This window comes from Hypanus sabinus, chromosome 20, assembly GCF_030144855.1.
Source record: "Hypanus sabinus isolate sHypSab1 chromosome 20, sHypSab1.hap1, whole genome shotgun sequence".
In the NCBI taxonomy this organism is placed as follows: Eukaryota; Metazoa; Chordata; class Chondrichthyes; order Myliobatiformes; family Dasyatidae; genus Hypanus; species Hypanus sabinus.
The window spans coordinates 38,948,519-38,969,703 of record NC_082725.1 but is presented as its reverse complement, the minus strand read 5'-3'; the positions used below and the strand labels follow the sequence as shown (position 1 = coordinate 38,969,703).

The following is a 21,185-nucleotide window of genomic DNA, read 5'->3' as shown; positions in this document are numbered from 1 at the left end:
CGTGTGTATTATCTTCAGGAAGTGCTGCAGCACATTGCCAACACTTTTTTGGCAGCACTTCCCTAATTAACAGTGTCCATGTTCAAGAACAAAATGGGAAACAGGTACGCAGGAATACTGCCATCACCAATTTACATTTGTACGTATGTATTAGGAGCAGAAATAGACCAACAACATCCAAACCCACTGCAATATTCAATAAGCCCAGGGTTGATCTGACTGGAACTATAGTATATTCAATATTTCAGTAATATTTGAGTAAAATTGTCTGATTAAGCATTCTTTGATTGTTTACATAATTCTTTATAGGTTATATGTACAACGTACATGAGTGGCATACGCCATCTCATCACCATGTCATATATGCATGCCTCACTAAAGTAAAATGAAGAAGACACATTTATCCTAGGCTCTATGTTTTTCTTTCAATTAGTTTCTAGATTTACGAAACAGAACAGCAACTTCAATTTTACTCTTTTGTTTAACTCAGGAATCTATCCACTTCTGCCTTAAAAAATATTCAGAGACTCTGCTTTGGCTGCCTGTGTTCTTTCTACAATGTTTTCCTGTAGTGAGTTCCAGACTCCCACACAATCACAATTTTTCCTTCATCTCTCATTTAATCCTTCCACCACTTTAAGTCTGCCCCTAGCTGTTGACTCTTCTGCTGAGAGAAAACTTTTATTTCTCATTGGCTAAATAAACAGTGAAGGCTCTTGCAGAAAACTATGAACAATGCTGATATTGTTCAAACACGAGGAAATCTGCAGATGCTGGAAATTCAAACAACACACACAAAATGTTGGTGGAACACAGCAGGCCAGGCAGCATCTATAAGGAGAAGACTCTCGGCCCGAAACGTTGACAGTGCTTCTCCTTATAGATGCTGCCTGGCCTGCTGTGTTCCACCAGCATTTTGTGTGTGCTGTCTGATATTGTTCAGCTTTACTTTGAATACAGTACCTGGTATATCTTCTCCACCCTGTCGTATCTTTACCGTCACAAGAGGAATTTCATCTACTATACACCACCATTAACCCAAAACCCGCTTTCTGTTAATTAATGCTAGCTCCTTGTACCTTTCCTATCTTTGTTTCTGTAGACTGACATGATGCACCAGAGCATGTACGACTTCATCCATGTTGATGATCGACAGGAGTTCCAGAGGCAGCTACACTGGGCTATGAATCCGCCACAGCAGATATCTGGGCACGATCCTTCAGGCCAGGGAACTAATAGTGAGTATATCCAAACTATTTCCTTCTCGTAGTGTACAGTTGAGTACAATGGGCATCCCTTAAAATTTACAGTCACACTAAAATAGTAGTTTGTGATTGTGTGACTGCATGATGCATTTGTTTTTCATAGCACATTTTGACAAGCATATAGATTATTTCAGCTGACGTTAAGAGTCCACAGAAAGAATGGAATGGAACCAAGTGTAGTTCAATGGTATCTCAGGCTTGAAGTTCTTCAACAGGAGGCCCACTGGATGTGATGAGTTACTATGACATATATTTTCTTCCTGATATTCATTTGCTTTGGTTTTGCATGGAAAGAGGATGTCCAATGGTCGGTTGATTCCCTATTGCTCATTTGCTACCTCACTCAGTCAAATTAGCATGCAGTGTTAGGGTTATGTTTTAATTTGTTTATTTTGAAGGCTGGTACAAAGACTTTGCCTACAAACTACAGACAGGTTAAATGCAGTATTGATTACTATGATTAGTGTTTGGGGATGGGAGGAGATGAGGTGTGGTAGATAATGAAGGTAAAAACCTGCAATTTCTTTGGGACTTAAAATATATTTGTTACAGAGCATTTTGGATATTGTAGAGTATTCAGGTATTAATTCAAACAAGAACCATGTTTCATTTCATATTGTAAATGTAAATAAGTTCAGGAAGCTTGCAATTAGCCTTCAGTTTTTAGTAAATTCCAAGCCGTAAATTGAAGTTAAAAGCACAAGCTCCTCCACAGACTAAGAGATTCCATATGCAATAGCCAAGTGTTCAGACAATGGGGTTATGTTAATTGGCTTGCTTCAAACCAGGCAACATTGCTAAGTTATTTGCACCATTGTGACAGTTGGAGCTGGCAGACCAGATGGATGTTGTCACTTAACATATCAGACATGGTCACCGGTGTAGGCAATCAATAGTTTTTGTATATTTATGAGACAGCCCTGACAACTTTAATTTCGGGTGTCTGGGACTTCTGTTCCCAGAAGCTTTTAGACTATTTGTGTGAACTATTTTGTGACAAAGGTGATTGAGCATTCAGAGGCATCTGTTACTGTAGATACATAATGCAAAGGAAGCATTCTCAACCCAAAATATTGAAGGAAATGATGTCATTATAACTATTGAAATTGTATTGCATCACCAACTTTATCTTTGATCTTAAGAGTATAAAATTATGATATACCTTTGGGTTTGTGAGCCTTTACCAAGACTGTCTCCAGAATGATGCTTGCTTGATATAATGACTAAAGACTTCTATTTCACCAGCTTCAGTGTTTCTTTAGTGAATTTGATCACAGTCTCAACAATATTGAGGGTCATTTTGGCTCAATTGATTTTATATCTAGGTCAGGAGATCTTGAGATCAAACGCCACTTCAGGACATGTGACCTAAATCTAAACAGACACCTCATTATAGCATTTTATGAATACTGCTTAGTGGAGACCCTAGGCTTCTGATGGGTTATTAAATTGGAATGGTACCTGAGGATAAAGCTGGGTGGTAAAGATCCTGCAGGTCTAATTGAAATGGACTGGAGGGAATTGTTACTCCAACTTTCTTCCCTCAAGCTACACAACTAAAATTAATCGCATTTCCTGCGTGCAAAATAGTTGCTGTTCAGTCACTAGTCAAAAGTGATTGTGACTCATTTGACATAAGGCATTTTGAGGCGTTCTGAAAGGCTGACAATGCACTACATAACATTAAAATAGGGAAATGAGCTGATAGTTCCTGTTGTTGAGCTTATTGTTTTATTGCTTGAAATATCAGAAGCATTAAAAACACAAAAAGATTGGGTTTAAGGTAAGAAAGACCAAGGTATTTTAAAGCGCACCTGAAGGAATACTGAGATAATGGTTGAATGCTGGCAGAGGAAGCGGTGGAATCAAATACAATTACTACATTGAGGAGGCATTTAGACAGATTTAGACAAGGCACAGAAAGACACAATCTCAATAAGGAAGTGGATAAAGAGGTAAAAAGGCCAAAATTAATGTGAAGGGCCAAAGAGCCTGATTCTGTGCTTTTGGTGCGAGTTGTGTAATAGTGCTTTCGTCCAATTTTAGGTGAAGAGAATCTGAGTTCTTTCAAAGTTTACGACCCAAAACTTCTGCCGCCGGAATTTTCTCCATTCCTAAACCGTTATTTTGTCATCCGAGTCCGTTGCCTACTGGACAGCACTTCAGGATTCCTGGTAGGTAAAGGCTGAGGACGAATTGCAAGAGAAGGAAAGTCCACCAACAAATGATTTCAGATAGAAACGGTGAAATTAATATTGAGAGCCTGCAATAGATGCTGTGATGGAGAGTTTTCAGTTGCATGTGTCAGATCCATCTGAAGTCTCACAAACCAAATATAATTGCACAAAGGAGCCCTTTTCCCTACATTAAATGATCGCTTGAAAAAATACAATAAATCCAAAATTGGAATTCTTCAAACCAACAGATCATCTTGTGTTTATTTAATAACAATTAGATTTTGTAGGTTTTATAAAACAGTTCCCTCCCACTGCCACCACAGCTCCCACAGAGTTAGTATTTTTCACTATTTCAGCATTTTCACTAGCACTGCAGGCTGGTCTGTCTGTGATAGTGACGTTGCTTAAGGTTAGCTGATTAATGGTTGGGGAAGGCGTGTATCACACAATATGCATGTGGCTGAATAGATTTTGCAGAGTACCTCCAACTTATATCAACAAGTAATGACCACTGAGGTGACACGGCAGTGTAGCAGTTAGCGCAATGCCTTACAGCAGCCAGCTGACAATTGGGGTTTGTAAGGAGTTTGTACCTTCTCCTCATGACTATGTGGGTTTGCACTGTGTGCTCCACATTCCTCCTTTATTCCAAAGACACACGAGTTCGCACAGAGAGTTGAGGGCATGCTTTGTCAGAAGCGTGCTGACAATTTTGGACGGCCCAGCATAGTCCTCACTGATTTGATTTGATGCAAACTATGCATTTCATTGTTTGCTTTGGCATGTGTGTGACAAATAATACTAATTCTTCTGATCTTTGAAATCTTTATTGCTGGCTCAGAAGCCCAGCAGTGGCAATGAAACGTTGGTGAAGGATATTGGTTAGACATTAAAGCAAACTGTACTGCACAGACATAAGCTATTCAGTTCAGCTCATACACACACGTATATGCTCCGCATGGGCCTCATGTTAGGCCTTCTTAATCTTACCATCATGATGATGTTTCATTCCAATCCAGCAATTACCTTCTCTGTAAGTACAGTAATGATCTTTGCCTCAGGTAACAACATGGATTACTTGAGGCAAGGTTCATTAATTAACTTATGGAGAGGCTCCACATTATAACCAGGTGGTGGAAACTCTTGTGGAGATAGTATTAAACATATAACACTTTCTCTATCCACTTACGTTAAATGTCCTAGTTTAATAGAGCAGTGATTTTCTATCTAATCACTTTAGGACTTTTGATACTTGCTAGCAAATTTTTCCAGTTTTTCTTCAACATAATTCGCTCTCCTACACTTGGATTTCGCCATCTTCACTCTGTCTGGTTCTTCCTCCAGCCTCAACTTCACTTCTTTCTTTTCTCTCTGCAGAATGCTCCTTGTAGGTCACCTATTGTTTGATTATATCATAGATGGTCTGTATATTATTTTTCCCTTCCTGCTGTACTTCCGCAATCCCTAATGTTTTCATTCAATAAAATCTGTTGATCTCTATTTTGAAAGACACACCTTTATGGAGTTCAAGAGGGCCACTAACTTTTGCATGAAGAAGCCCTTCTTCACATCATTACTCACCAACCCAACTATAATTTTCAAATTTGCCCTCACCCTTTGCTTTTCATTATCAGAGATAGTTCCTTCATTCTCTGACAATCCACGGGCACAATGCTCTCCACCATCACAGACATCTCCAAGAAGTGGTTCCTCAAGAAGGTAGCATCCATAAGATTGAATGTTCACCATCTGCAAGGTGCTCTCTTCCAAATACTGCTATCAAGGTGAAGGTACAGACCCCTGAAGACACAAACTCGATGAATTAGGAACAATTTTTTCCTCTCTGCCGTCAGGTTTCTGAATGGTCCAATAACTGATGAACACTACCACATCGTTCCTTTTTTTTTGTAACTTACAGTGATTTTGTATCTTTGCACTGTTCTGCTGCCACAAAATAAATGGTTCGCATCATATGACGGTGATAGTAAATCTGATTCAGATTCTTTTTTCTATCTACCGATCAAGTTTTTTTTCAAACATTTCTTTTCAATCATCCTTAATTTTCTTCTTTCAAGGGACTACATACCTAGTTTCCCCTTAAATTTTATTTGTTATTAGATTTCACGTTTTGTATAAGACCATACGCTATAGCAGGAAAATTAGGCCATTTGGTCCATTGAGTTTGTTCCAGCATTTCATCATGGTTCATTAACATTTTTTGATTTTTCCTTCCTTCACCACTCCATCTGCCCATCACCCCTCCTCACAACAGACGATGCAGTTCCAAGGCAGACTGAAGTACCTGCAGGGACAGAGGAAGAAAGATAAGTCTGGTGCTGCCCTTCCACCGCAGTTGGGCTTGTTTTGTATTGCCATGCCTCTGCTGCTCCCATCCATTGGTGAAATGAAGCTGAAAAGCTTGCTCCTGAAGACCAAACACAGGCTTGACCTCAGCCCCATGACACTTGGTGCAAAGTAAGTAGCAAAGCCCCAGCCATCTGGAAATGGCTACCTGAAAGAGTGGTGGAACCAGATTCACAGGTCATTTTCAAAAGGCCGTTCGACACACATAAGAAAAGGAAAAGGTTTCAGGCTTTTGCGAGAAATCCACATAAGTGGGGCTCATTGAATAGCTATTTCAAAGAACTAGTACAAACCTGGTTAACCAAATGGCCTGCTTCTGTACTTAATAAATCAATAATTCTATGAAACAGATTTTAGATAATAAAGTAAGCATCTCAGATCAGAAATTGTTTTCAATGTTTGTGATCATTTAGACGGGTCTAATAGAAATAGACACGCACACAATGCAGGTAACTCGGCTGCATGTGTAAATATACTTGATATCTGCCACTACTCATTTAATAAAGAAATAAAACAGCACCGTGGGCACCACCATAGCATAGTTGTTAGGGGAACGCTATTACAGCTTGAGGTGTCAGAGTTTAGAGTTCAATTCCAATATTGTATGTCCACGCTGCAGAGTACATGAGTTTTCTCCCACAGCCCCAAGACGGACTGGGTAGGTCAATTGGTCATTGTGATTGGGTTAGGGTTAATCAGGGTTATCGCGGGTCTCTGGGGTTTCAGGTCTCGAAAGGTCAGAAGAGTCTACTCTGTGCTATAATTCTAATCTGAAAAATGCTTTAGTTTTACTTTAGCATTTTACAAGAAGATCCACAAAAAGGCTTAGGTTCACATGAATCTCGTGAGCAATTAGCAGAGTTAACTAGGGTACAGTTACGTAGTGATTACATAACTGAACTAGTAATCTGAGAATATGCAGGCACAACAGTTGGATTCATATGGGAAGTGCTGTCCCTCGTGGAAGGATTGTTTAGGCCCCTGACTAGTGGTGAGGGAGAAGAAGTGGAGGCAAGCGTAACACTTAGTTGTAGTACTTAATTTTACACAGTTGTAATACTTAGTATGGTTGAGGGAGGAACAGCACCTCATATTCTGTCATGGTGGTTTCCAACCTGACAACGTCAACACCAATTTCTCTAATTTCCAGTAACCCCTCCCTTCTAACACCCCCCCTTTTGTTTTTCATTATTCATCTGGCCCCTTTACCCCTTCTCTTTCCTCTCCCCTGCTTTTACAATCTGCCCATCACCCACACTTTCTTCCTTTTTGTTTTCTACTTCTTTCTCTTTATTCCACAGTCTACTGTCATCTCCTATCAGATTCCATGTTGTTCAGCCCTTTCCATCTTCTACCTATCACCTCCTAGCTTCTGACATCATTCCCAATTGCCCCCACCTACCTACTTTCCCCCTTCACCTGGATACACCTATCTCCAACCAGTTTGTGCTCCTCCCCTCCCCAAATCCTATTATTCTGTCTTCTGCCCCCTTTCTTTCCAGTCCTGAAGGTTCCTGTCCTAAAATGTCAACTCTTCATTTCCCTCCATAGATGCCGTCTGACCTGCTGAGTTCCTCCAGCATTTTGTGTGTGTTGATCTGGAGGACATTAATTCACATTGCATGAGAACCATTTGAGTTTAGTTTGATAAAAATCTGAAGCTAAGGGCTGAAGGCAATAAAAAGTTTTGTCTCAAAATCTGTTCGAGCACGGGCATTCTATGAAAGGTTCTAAGGTTCTCTTCATCAGGATGCCCAGGTGTTGGGATTTGGAGGCCCTTTTTAGATGGAACCAGAAGCCCAATGACACCTTTGCTGATTTCAGCATTTTTTTTTATTTTCTGATTTTTTTTTAAAGTAAATTTGAATTCTCAGAATAGTGTGTTTGAATTTAAATGACTGCTGTCTGGATTATTGACCCAAGCCTCAGAACCTCATGCTCAGTAGTATGAACAGAACATATTTGTAACAAAATTCTTTGGATGTAGCAATCAGAAATAGAATGAACACAATAGTTATAATAATTCTTGCATCAGAATACTTGAAAGTATGTATGCTGAGAGACTGGTGATCACTCTCAGTGTGTATAGTACGATCACCCACTTGAATGTCTTGAAAGGATTGGGCAATATTGCATTAAAATTTGCAAACTAATTTATAGGCTCACAACCATCATATTACTGCTGCAGTAATCTCCAAGGAGGTGGTCTGACTTTAAAGAGCCTCTCTCCATGGCAGCCTCAGAACCGTGAAGAAAAATGCTGCCAGAGAGGTGAGGGGAAACAGACAGGTGGAGACAGAAAGCAAGCAGTCCAGTCCACTGGTTCAGTCCTGTGCAATGGGTGGCCCCACATCTCTGTGGGGTTACCGGCCAGTCTGCACTGGAGATGTATGGGACTGCTGCGATTATCACATGGACACAGTGATGCTGCTACATTTGAGCTCTGAAAAGGGAGTCTGTGAATTAACTAGGAATCCTTCCACTCTAGTCTCTTTGCATGTCTCCATCATTTTGTTCCCTTTAGTGTAATTAATTTTCTTAAAAAAGCTGTAGGTAGTATTCTTCTGCACTAATTCAGCTTACAAAGCTCAGCATGGCTGCTGTACAATACTATGCCCCGAAGCTTCACGACAGCCACAGAACAAGATTTGCGCCTGAGATGGAATCGTGCAAGGCAGTACCCGGGCCGATTTCCCAATGAGAGGCAATTGACCTGGAAGTGATTGTTGGTGGGAACTAATGAGAACAAAAGGGCACTTATGCACACAACTTACAGATAAAAACATAGACAAATTGGTCCAATTTCTAGACTGAGAAGAGTTGCTGCTACTGGAATAACGTTTTCCCCACTCCTTCTCCTCCTAACATCCCACTCCAACCCTCTCCCCTACCATCACCCACCTCAGATACTAGCAAACATGGTAGTTAATACTGAAAGTTGTTTTTCAAGGATTGAAACACCGGCTGGCTCCCCGACCAATTAAGATACCACTTTCACCTCATTTTTTTCTTGAATCCCTACCCATGAACTATCTTCACACTTCTTCCTCACTCTCACTTATCACCATGAGAATTATTGGAGACTGATTCATGGCCTGTTCAGGCTTATCTCACAGGTTATGGCAAGCTGTGTGCCTAGGTTGTGGGGAGTGGGAAGGGCAGACAATACGATACTGAATAAGGGTATCTAAGTATTTGCTGCCTGATGAACAACTTAGTGGCTGCTTTCTAAAGAATCCCTGCATCTTCCTGGCTTTTCCTGCTCAAGTATGATTTATGGTCCTGTGGGCAAAAGAATCACAGAAGAAATTTTTCTTGTTAAAATCGTGACAGGCAAAAGCATAGTCGGCATTTTCTTTTGGCAGAGGGTCCAAACACATAACATGACCTTGTCTCTTCACAGATGATGCCAAGGTCAATGTTTCAAGCCTAATCTGCTATTCTTCAGCCCCTTGTTTCTGATTCCAAATTCCCTACTTCCTTGCCATGTCAAACTATTTCAAAGGAACATTTTTCACAAGCAAATGTACAAAGATCAACATCACCATCTGCTGTTGACAACCGGAACTCGACAAATAAAAAACTTACGTTACAGCAAAAATGAAATACTACACAAGCCAACAATTACTCTGCTCAGAGATATTTTGTACACTTTCCTTATAGGCAACATAAGCTTAAGTAAAGCGGTGCCACCTGGATTTTGCCCTCGTTTCTTGTCATTTCCTGCTAAACCTTACTCATGCCAAACCAAAGCAGTTGGGAATCTAAAATGAAAAGAGGAAATACTGAGCAGGCCAGCAACATCTGTAAAGGGAGGACAATGAAAGGTCCTTGCTTCTAACACATCAGTGATTTTCATTGCACTGCAGTTGCTAGGGGTCCTAAACGCTAGTTTCAGACACAGCTCTTTGCTGCTTTAAGGTGCTCTCTGAAAAAGTCTTTCACAAAATTTATGCTCATCTCCCATAATGTCTCCTTCTTCTGACTAGTGTCAAAATTTGTTTGTAGATTATTCTTTTTTCATCTGGCTTTCACCAGAATTCTTCTTTCACCCGTAGAGTAAGCACTTTACGGCCACTCAGAAAATGCTGGAGAATCTCTGCAGATCAGGCAGCATCAATGGAGAGGAATAAAGAGTCAATGTTTTGGACCAAGACTCTTCTTCAGGACTGGAAGGGAAGAGGGATGAAGTTAGAGTACTGAGGTGGGGGTAGGGGGAAGTGTACAAACTGACAGGTGATAGGCGAATCCGGGTGAGGGGAAAAGTGGGTGAGTGGGTGAGGGGGATAAAGTGAGAAGCTGGGAGAAGATGTGAAAGAGGTAAAGGGCTGAATAAGTGAGAATCTGATAGGAGAGGAGTGTGGGCCATTGAGAAAGGGAAGGAGGAGGGGCACCAGAGGGAGATGATGTGCAGAAGAGGAGCAAGAAGGGATGAGTGAATGATACATTGAAAAAGAGGTAAGGGGGAAGGGTGGATAAATTGGTGGGTTAGAGAAATCAGAGTCCAAACTGAATATGAGGTGTTGCTTCACCAAAAGAGAGTGACCTTATTGTGGCCATGGACCGACATGTTGGAATGGGAATGGGAGGTAGAATTAAAATGGGTGGTCACCAGGAAGTCCTGCTTGTTGAGGCAGACAGAGCGAAAGTGCATGATGAAGTGGTCCCCCAATCTACGATGCATCTTAACGATGTAGAGGAGTCCTCACTGGGAGCACCGGATATATTAAATGATCCTGATAGACTCGCAGATGTCTTTCCGAGCCTATCAAAATGACATCTACTTTATGTTTATGACTGATGTTTTTTTAATTGACTTAAGTGTGCTGTGTAAATGCAGGTTGTTTAAGTCTGAAAGAGTTTAATGTTTTGCAGCATTCACACTACATCCAGTGAACTTTTAGCAGATGTTCATTGTTCATTTGTGAGCCTGACTTTACAGAGTACCTTCTACAAAAGCTAGGGGGCTACAGAACCTGTACACAAGGGAATATGAAATGCCTGATATGAAATTGGGATGCCTGAATCTCATGGAGTGTTAAGGGAATTGATTCCTCATAGTCACGAACTAAAGATCTTGAACTTCATGTCCCTTGGAGACAGTGCTTTATTTAGTTGAAAGGGTTAGTGCCCATCTTGGAAGATCTGTATCCATGATTGGAGAGATTCAGGACCCCAACTCACCTACTTCACCCATGAAAATAAAACCGATTTTTGAAATACAGACTATTTTCAACGACGTTTTCATTTGGCTATAATCTGTGAAAAATAAAAATAAAATATTTCAAGCACCGCTTCAGCTATTGAAGAGCGGTGCTCAGAACTGAACACGCAGTCAAATGCAGTCTAAGCAGGGAAATGCATAACTCCAAACTAACTTGTATCCCTTTGTGATGTGCCCAGGGGCAAAGCAATTGCAGGATGGTCAGACGCAGAGCACCGAACAAGATCTGGCTGCCATTATTTCCACTTTACGGATGTCTTGTGCCGTGCAGAGAATCAAATCCGAAGTAAGTTTGCCCCTAAACCTCCATGAGTCCCTCCCTCTAAAAGGCATGCCCTAGAACCTGCCTCTTTGACCAAGCTCTTGGACATTAGCTCCTCGAGCACTTCCTAAATATTTCTATGATGATCCCTTCAGCAAATCACCTCAAATAATGTACTACTTTAAAAATGCTGTATCAGCTGTCATTGTCAAGGTAAATTTCTGCTTCACCCTCTACCAAACAAACATTTTCCAAGTTGTTACGTACAAGAATGCGGAACAGAATGACAGAGATCGTGTTTGTTTCAAAATGTTCATGTTCCCACAGTGATGAACACTGGAGAAAATGGCCTCACGGTCTTCAGAGTGCTCACAAAAGAAGGTCATTGGGTCTGGTTCCAAGCTAATGGCCATCTGCCCTATAGGAACAAGTCTGCAGAATACGCCACAGTGCCACAAGAGGAATTCAAGTAAGCTAGCAACTTAATAATAGTGTTTCTGTTGGAATTGTTCCCAAGTCATAATACCTCTTTAACTCTGTTCAGTGTTTGAACAAGCAAGAAAAACATCAAAAGAAGTTAAAAAGGGCACAGATGTTCTTCATATCTGATTATTTATTCCCTTGATCACGTGGTCTAAGGATTTATTTTTAATTCTTGGACTTGCCCAATTGTTTCTGGATGTAATCTAATCTGCAGTTAGTTGTACATGCAATTTCTCAAATCTGTCTGTATTTCACCTTGATCTCCACTTTTTAATCCCTCTAATTAAATGTATGTCATCCCAACACTAGAGAAAAGCTCTACTCAAGGAAAATATTGATTGTAATTGTGATTGTCAATCAGTCTGAGTCCTTTGACATGATTGACCACACCATTTGCTATGTCAGCACCAATTTACACCCTGATAGGACTACCTTCTAACCTATCTAGTCAAAGTCACTGAATCACCAATGGCTTCTTCTCACACACCATACAGGTGGGCCAAAGAGGTGATTTCTGCTGTATTTCTGCTGTATCCCTGAAGGCTTCATGCTTCCTAAAACCTAACTTTATGGTCAATCTTCTAACCATGTGCTTTCCTTGTGTGGATCAACAGCAGTTTTTGTTTTCATATTGCCTCTGTGATCACCCTGGGACATATTTATTCTACTAAAGATGTTGTCATCAGTTTTGTAACACTACACTACCTAGAGAGATTTAGCTGGTTTAAATATTCATGTAATTCAACATTAATGAGGTGCTGCTGACTTATTTATTTACTTGTGTGTTCATGCATTGACAAGGTGTTAAACAGTAAGCCCAACAACTTCTAGCCCAGAAATGTTATCACTTTTAAGACACTAGAACAAGCAACTCTAAAGCTGACATTAATGAAAGTGGTTAATAGTTGTGGCTACCTTGGCCAATGCTAGTGAATGCTGGTTTTAATATCAAATATTTAAAACATTTGGGAACTGTACTTGAAAACTTGTTTATAGCACAGTAGCATGTTGCGTGCATACTATATTTATGATTCTGATTTCCCGCAGGGACACAGATAGATCCAAGGAAGAGCATCTAAGGAACCAATCAAGCATTGACCAATCAGGCAGCACAAATGGGTTTCTGTACAGCAACTGCAATGATATACCTTTGCAATTAAAGCCACTATATGACCAGGCACCAGTGAAAGAAGGGAGAGAAGAGAAATATGAGCCCATTAGAAGTGATGGTGGTGTCAGCCAGAATGAACCCCTTAACTTTTGCACATCATTTCCCAGATCTGCAAAGGGTTCTGTTGCAGATGACTTATGGGTATCGGAATACAGCAGAGGCCTATCAAATCTGCAGCCTCTGAAACTCATGGGGAGAACAAACAATGATCCTGGTCGACTGGCTAAAAGCTTCTGTGGCAGAAGCAGACTGCTTTCTGAGCCTCAGCTCAGGGATAAAACACAGACCTCAAGCTTCCAAAACATAGTCCAGAACTTCCGGGCTGTTGGAGAGAAGGTGCAGCAGCGGCAGTTGTTCGACCTGCACTCTGCTAACATGGAGAGCTACCGAGCTGAAAGCTGCAAATCGGAAGATGTTACACCAATGTGCAGTCCCATTAGTCAAAAGTCAAGGGATTTTCCCATGGAGTACTGTAATAGTGCAGATTTGTTCCATGGGGTGCAGGTCAAAAGTGAGTACAATGTGGAACTGCACAATGGGCTAGGGGGGGCTATCGACTCTCCAAGTCATCTCTGGGTCGACAATGAAATGGGAAAGAAGATGGTGGCGAACCTTCCAGGACAGCAGCAGTTAAAGAGCGATTCCAACACACTAGAGCAGTTGTCACCCTGTGAGAAACTGAAGACTCTCCTGCCAAGTCCATTGTGTGGAGCCAGCACAGCTAAAGGCAGTTGCGTGTGGATGGTGGGCAGTGCTTGCAACCACAGTAGGCCTTCAAAGCAAGGAATGGACATGGTTCATTTCAACCCACAAAGAGCCACGCACCCCTGTTGCTCTCACAGTGATCAGCCCACAGACTGTTTGCAAGCACACAACTATCCTCGCCATACTATCCAGGATAAGGGCCCAGGGCAGGATGAATATAAAGTGCCACTGCAGTTCAAAAGTCATGATCTAATTCACACAGTCATCAAACAAGAACCCTCACCTTCTCCTCCTTGGTCTTGTGATAATCTGCATAACATACAGGCAGGCTTGCAAAAAAATATGCCCAGTTGTTTGATCAATTCGTTGAGTCATAAGATTACACAAAATGCATACTTGTAATTTTTTAAACAGAAGAAATCATTGTGCATATTTTAAAAGTGCTTGGTTTAAAGATTGTGGTCCTAAAGTCAGATCTGTCATTCCATTGTTTATTTTTCAAATTTGTCAAAGAATTTTATTATAAATATTGCTTAAGATAATATTGCATGTGAAAGTTCAGTCTTAGAACACAGGAATCATTGTAAAGTTCAGCTTTTTTAAGTTTGGGTTTGTTTAAGAAAGATGCAGTCAAAATAACGAGAACTCGCCTTAAATTGAAATCAATCACAGAAATATTATCAGACAGAATTTGACGTTGAGCCACATATTACAGCAGCATGACCAATGCTTGAAAAGTGTCTTAAAAAAGGAGAGTGGGGCAGAAAAAAAACAGGTAATTCAAGAGGTTTGGACCAAACTTCTGAAGATACAGCCACTAGTGAAAATACAATGGAATCCAGTCAGGTTAAAAAATACTTCAGTTCCAGCTCTTATCCTTGAGACAGAAAATCAGTGCTCTGCTGATAATATCTTGTCCCAAAATCCATACATCAAGGTTTATGTCCATCAGTGTTAGATTTTTACAATCTTAACTGATTTAGTTTAATTATGAGCATGGATTTCCAGCATATGATAACAAAATTGCAGTCAGAATAGAATAGCTGGACTTCACTCCAGAATGACAAAACTGTAATTATCTCGGTATTGCTCCACAAATCCAGCACCAATCAGGAATTGCACTGAAAGCCTACTTGTCTCTATTTAGCGTTTAGTTGTTACAATGTAAAAATGGCTCAGTGTACACGACCCGCAGAAAGCTTTCCATTCTATCAAATTGAACAAAAGAGATTAGTTATCTCGCCTGGGGATAATTTCCTCCATTAAAAGTTACTAACCATATACAAGTTCTTGCTAAAATCAGTGCATTGGACGACAGAGTTTGGGGGTGAGTTGCAGCAGTCTATTGGATTTCTGAAGGCAAAAGATTGGGGCTGAGAGCGAAAATGGATCAGCCATAGTGAAATGGCAAGGAAGACTTGATGGGCCAAATGGCCTATTTCTGCTCCTGTATCTTACGGCCTTATGGATTACATCGAGCTGGTGTGCAGGATCACAGTGTCCATCTATACATTAATGTTATTACTGGAGTGGTAATTCAAATGCACAAGTTCAAATTACCAGAAATAGTGATCATGAAATGATCAAGTTATCATAAAATCTCATCTGGTTCTCTAACGAACTTAAGGGCAAACTCCTACTGAACTTCCCTGTTCTGGTCCATGTGTTACTCTTAATCCTGCTCTGAGAGTGGCTTTGTTTAGCACACAGGATGATCCAAAATTGGCATCCAATGCCATCCAAATGCCACGTGTTCCTGCAACGTCACTCTTTTTCTATGTAGAATTTCAGCAACAATTTGCATTTAAATAGCACTTTAAATTCCCCGGTAAGACAAGTAAAATTTATCATGAGGAAGTAATCCTTTCCAATTATTTGACTTCAGCATAAAATAGAAGGACCATATTCTATCAATTGATTAATATCTTAATGCAATTTTCATATATATATATACCACACAGATATGAATGTCAGTATTATTTTTAACAATAAATATTGAGGCAATAATGAAGTTAGGGTTTTGTTTTTAAGTAATATTTTGTCCATTGAAATGCAGCAAGATTGATTACATTTCATAAAAAGTAAAAGGGTACACTTTTTATTCATTATGGAGATCTCACTGTGGTATTTCAATCCAACTTCCTCACAAAGATTAATCTAGGCCCTGGTTTTACATAATAATTGTAAAACTTATTGGTGCTTGTTTCAGTTATACCTTGAAATTAATATGACAGGTTTCCACACATGTGTAACTTAACGTGGGAATCCTGAAGCAGACATCCATAATTCAGCCTTTATTCACTGGCTGGAGCTTTGAGCAGCTTTGGAATGGAATCCAAAGGAAATAGATTGAATTGGTAAGAAATTCAGATTCTTATAAACTAGTTTCAGTAAGAATACTAAGGCTTATGTAACAGGGAAGAGGTTGACAATCAGCCATGCTTTTATAGAATGAAGATACAGATTTAATATCTGACTCTAGCTTCTATCGCTAACATTCTTATATTATTAAATATTACACTTTTTTGCATGATACCTAAATGAGTGTTTAAATAGCATTCTAAACAATATTTACTACTCACTGAGTTTTTTGGCCAAAACACAAAACACATTTTATGGATGTGGATTGTAATTTCCTCAGGGAAAAAAAATATCAAAATATAGTGACATTTGGTTAAATTAGTTTTGACTATTTAATTTATTATATTTTAGCTTTTACTTTAACATAAGTGTATATTTTAATCTTTATTTTGCACACTGCTGAATGTTTAAAATATTAGCTTAAAATAGGTTCTTTTCTACCTAGTTAGGTGTTTCTGAGAATTCAGTTTGACTTTCTGTCTGATAGGAACAAAAGTTTGTTGAGAGTACTTCCATGCCTTTGAGATCATTAAATATATACAGAGGTCATTACATTACTTCTTTGCTAACTGCGGAATTTGGGCCATAATTTTCCTCATTTATTTTCAGTACCTTCCCATTGTTTCCTGGACATTGACTTTTGCATAAATTTTCCATCACAATGCAAAATGAATTCACTTTTCTAACATCAACTACATCTAGTATTAAAATAAAATGTTGAGGATAATCTTTGATTCAATGTTTACTCACTGCTGAAGTTTGCTATCAATGTTGCTGCTCATTTCTCATAACTAAGTGCAAACGCAGCAATAATGTATAGAAAGCACTTATTTATTTACAACATCATTTAGGTTCTACAGATATGTATTATCCTTAATACTATGTTTTTGTTTGCTTTCTATAGAAACAAAAAGTGATGTTGGGTTGATTTGATTGAAATGAGCAAGTACAGGCTGCTTCAAATATGCGCCTGAAGGGAAACTTCATAAAAATACTTACTGCTGCGGGATAGAGATGTTTGGCAGTTCATCGGCTATGATTGAGCTTCTATTCCATGCCAGTTCCCTTCTTCTCTTTTATAGAGTGCAGTATTTTTGCACTAAAATGTACCAGTTGCTATTACTTTAGAGATTATTGCAGTGGATGTATAAGATCCTTTGCAAATTTTCAATCATGTTTTACGCTCAGCTACTGTTTGAAGTAGAGTTCTATATACTAAGCTGAGATGAAGGTTAGTTTCCAGGTTTATCAGGGACAATAAAAGGAAGTTATATCATGCATGCCTTCTGCTGTTATGATATTTTGATTATGGATTTTTATATCTATATCATTTAATGGAAGTTGTGTTAAATCAAGGCCTTCTCTGTGCACTGAGATGAAGACTGTTAAATAGTTGCACAGAATATCAGAGAACTTTGTCCCTTAAGCTCATTGAAGGAACAGCTGATCTCATTATTTTCACATTGTAGGCTGCGAAAGCTTGCCATGCTGAGATTACTACACATCTTATGGTAGAACAGTGACAACAGGTCACAAATAAATCTTCAAACTTCCTAAGACAATGAAAAAGAACTGAAAGTTTGTTTCAGCTTTTATCAATGTAAGCTTATGATGTTCTATATTGTCCCAATCTTTGTGACTCTTCAATTCCACTTATAAATGTGGATTTATAGAATTTATTGAGAGTATAAGATAACCCATGCAAATAAAATACTTTTAATTTTGAGTTTTAAAGATATATGCAACTGTTATTTTACAGATGTTCATGGAAATTATTGTCCACTGAAAATATTTTGGAGCATCTGTGTAAAAGAGTTTACAATATTAATCTCATTATCTCGTTACTTGGAATTAAGAAAAGAATATTTGCCTTAATTTTTTTACTGATAATGTGGATTTACCAAGAAAAACATATGGAACATTTCAGTTTTTTAATAATCAAATATACTCTAGAGTGAAGGATTGTTATGTTTTTGCCATATTGGAGTAATTAATTATTACTTTATAGCTACAAAACATTGAAAATTGTATTATAAAAATACCTGGAATAAAAAATGTACATATTTTATCAAAACCTTGGCAATTGCTTCTATCAATGCAATTAACACATGCCGGCACATAGCAATAAAATAGTGAAAGTACACAAAAGATGAGAATGTTATGTGTCCACACTCTTCTAAACCATCCTGCAGTATTGAACGTTGCAGTCATGGTAAAGATGTACTCGAAAAGAATGCAATTTGTATATTTTAAATGAGAAACAAGTAATGGAAATGTGCAATTTTCTTCACTATATTAATTCACTCCATTAATCAGACCCAATAATTCGAGTGTCCAGGAGATTTGGTAATAAGCATACAAGCAGAACAAAATAACTTAAGCTGAATTTACTATCATAAAACAAGCAACACCAATAAACCACACGACATACTACATAGCAAGTCACTAAGAATGCTGGCCTCATGATTCTTAGTCACCACTTGATTGTTGCTGCTGGCAGGGAACTCTGATTTCTGACTTCTTTGGGAAACTACCCCTGGGTTCTAGGCATCGACCACAATTTCTGGCCCCGAATGAAGTAAAAAATAAATCTCGAAAAGCAGGTCAATGTATACACAAGGTTCACAAGCACAGTCATCAAGAGACAAACAAACTCTTTGGTCTATTGTTCTTATTCCTTTACGTCTGGACTCAACATTGTTTGGGCTTAACGTTTACATTTAATAATAAACCTGAATCCAGACAGACATTTGCATTTTAATGCTCACTTGTTTTAATTTCGTTCACTCATGTCCCGACACATTATATTCCTTGGGCTTTCAAAGTTCATTAAATTTTACAGATAAACAATAACCACAAGTTAAGAAAGAATCTGGCTAAAAACAAACATTCTACAGACATTAATAGGCTTCACATGCTGCGAGTTTCAGAAAGAGTTCAGTTGTCATTGACCTGATAGACACTCATTCAATGCTTTACAAAATCTAATATGCATACTATGTTCGCCCAAAAGAGAGGAGGATACAGGGAAGAAAAGTCAATATATTCTGTTTAGAAAAGGATGTCAAAGGATCTGAAACAAAGGCAGATAAATGGAAATAATTGTGGATCAGCAATGATGTAATTGAATGGCAGCTGAAGTGATTTTCCCAGATTATCTGGAGCTCAAATTACTGTATAGCTCTGTCAAAAGAGAATTAGTTAAGATCCCATCCAGAGATCTGAATACAGCATCTATTAAGAGAAAATCCAAACTTACTGTTTAGGATGGGAAGAATCCCATATCATAATCTGTTCCTGCAATACAAACATTTGGTAATAGTGCAAACACGAGGAAATCTGCAGATGCTGGAAATTCAAGCAACACACACAAAATGCTGGTGGGACGCAGCGGGCATTTGGTACTAGTGTTTTTAGAATGCTGGTGAGACTGTTCATAACATTAAGTTGGCAGTGTGCCCACTCTCCAGGAAATGGGGGTCAGATTCACATGGTCATAGCAAAGTGCTTTCTGCAACTCAGCATCTATTTAAATATTTCCTTTATTCTGTAGCCCACTCAAGAGATTTAAGGCCATAAGATATAGCAGCAGAACAAGACCATTAGGTCAATTGAATCTGCTCCACTATTTCATCATGGCTGATCCATTGTCCCTCTCAGGTCCAATATCCTGTTTTCTCTCTGTATCCTTTCATGCTCCAACTACTCAATAATCTACCAACCTCTGCCTTAAGGAAAACCAATGACAGGGCTTCCACAGCTGCTTGCGGCAACAAATTCCACAGATTCTCCACTCTCTGGCTAAAGAAATTCCTCCTCATCTCTGTCCTAAATGGACATCCCTCTATTCTGAGGCTATGTCCTCTAGTCTTAGACTCCTCCACCATAGGAAGCATCCTCTCCACATCCACTCTATCAAGGCCTTTCAACAGGTTTCGATAAGATCCCCCTTATTCTTCTGAATTCCAGTGAGTAGAGGCCAGAGCTATTGAACACTCCTCACATGACAAGACTTTCAATCCTAGAAACATATTCATGAACCTTCTTTGAACCCCCCCCCCCCAATGTCAGCACATCCTTTCTTAGATAGGGGGCCTGAAACTGCTCACAATACTCTAAATGAGGCCTCACTAGTGCTTTATAAAGCCTCAACATTACATACTTGCTTTTATATTTTAGTCCTTTCAAAATAAATGCTAACATTGCAATTGCCTTCCTCACCACCAACTCAACCTGCAAATTAACCTTTAGGGAAACCTGCATGAGGACTCCCAACTCTCTTTGCAACTCAGAGTTTTGAATTTTCTCTCCACTTAGAAAATAATCTATGCATTTATTTTTTCTACCAAAGTGCATGACTATTCACTTCCAGACACTGTATTCCATCTGCCACTTCTTTGCCCATTCTCCAGATCTATCTAAGTCCTCCTGTAGCCTCTCTGCTTCATCAAAACTACCTGCCCCTTCACCTATCTTCGTTTCACCCACATACTTGGGCAAAAGGCAATTAATTCCATCATTAAAATCATTGACATGCAACATAAAAAGAAACAGTCCCAACACAGACCCCTGTGGGATCCCACTAGTCACTGGCAACCAATCAAAATTTATTCCCACTCTTTGTCTCCTGCCAATCAGCCAATGTTCTATCCATGTTGGAATCTTCCCTGTAATACCAAGGGCTCTTAGCTTGTTAAGCAGCTTCATGTGTGGCACCTTGCCAAAGCTCTTCTGAAAATCCAAACACACAACATCCTTTTGTCTATCTGGCTTGTTATTTATTCAAAGAATTCCCAAAGATTTGCCATGCAAGATTTTCCCTTAAGGAAACCATGCTGACTATGTTATCATGTGCCTTCAAGTATCTCAAAACCACATCCTTAAGAATCAACTCCAATATTTTCCCAACAACTGAGGTCAGACAAACTGGCCTATAATTTCCTTTGTTCTGCCTCTCTCCCTTCTTGAAGAGTGGAATGACATTTGCAGTTTTCCATTCCTCCAGAACCTTGCCAGGATCAATTGATTCTTGAAAGATAATTACTAATGCCTCCACAATCTCTTCAGCCACTTCTTGCAGAACCCTGTAGCATAGACCATCTGGTCCAGGTGACTTTTCTAGCTTAAAACCTTTCAAGTTCCCAAGAATCTTCTCCCTAGTCCCTGACACTCT

General features: G+C 39.3%; 1 protein-coding gene across 2 annotated transcripts in view; it reads left to right on the top strand.

Moving 5' to 3' along the window:
• LOC132378439 (aryl hydrocarbon receptor-like) overlaps positions 1 to 18,048 on the top strand; it is a 194,690-nt gene extending 176,642 nt beyond the window's left edge. For both annotated transcript variants that reach the window (XM_059945360.1, XM_059945359.1), the window contains 6 exons: positions 1,103 to 1,238; positions 3,312 to 3,439; positions 5,715 to 5,917; positions 11,210 to 11,316; positions 11,620 to 11,761; positions 12,823 to 18,048. In XM_059945360.1, coding sequence (XP_059801343.1) covers positions 1,103 to 1,238; positions 3,312 to 3,439; positions 5,715 to 5,917; positions 11,210 to 11,316; positions 11,620 to 11,761; positions 12,823 to 14,053 — 1,947 coding nt within the window. In that variant the 3' untranslated portion in view covers positions 14,054 to 18,048. The remainder of the gene's footprint in view (positions 1 to 1,102; positions 1,239 to 3,311; positions 3,440 to 5,714; positions 5,918 to 11,209; positions 11,317 to 11,619; positions 11,762 to 12,822) is intronic.
• The last annotated feature ends 3,137 nt before the right edge of the window (positions 18,049 to 21,185 follow it).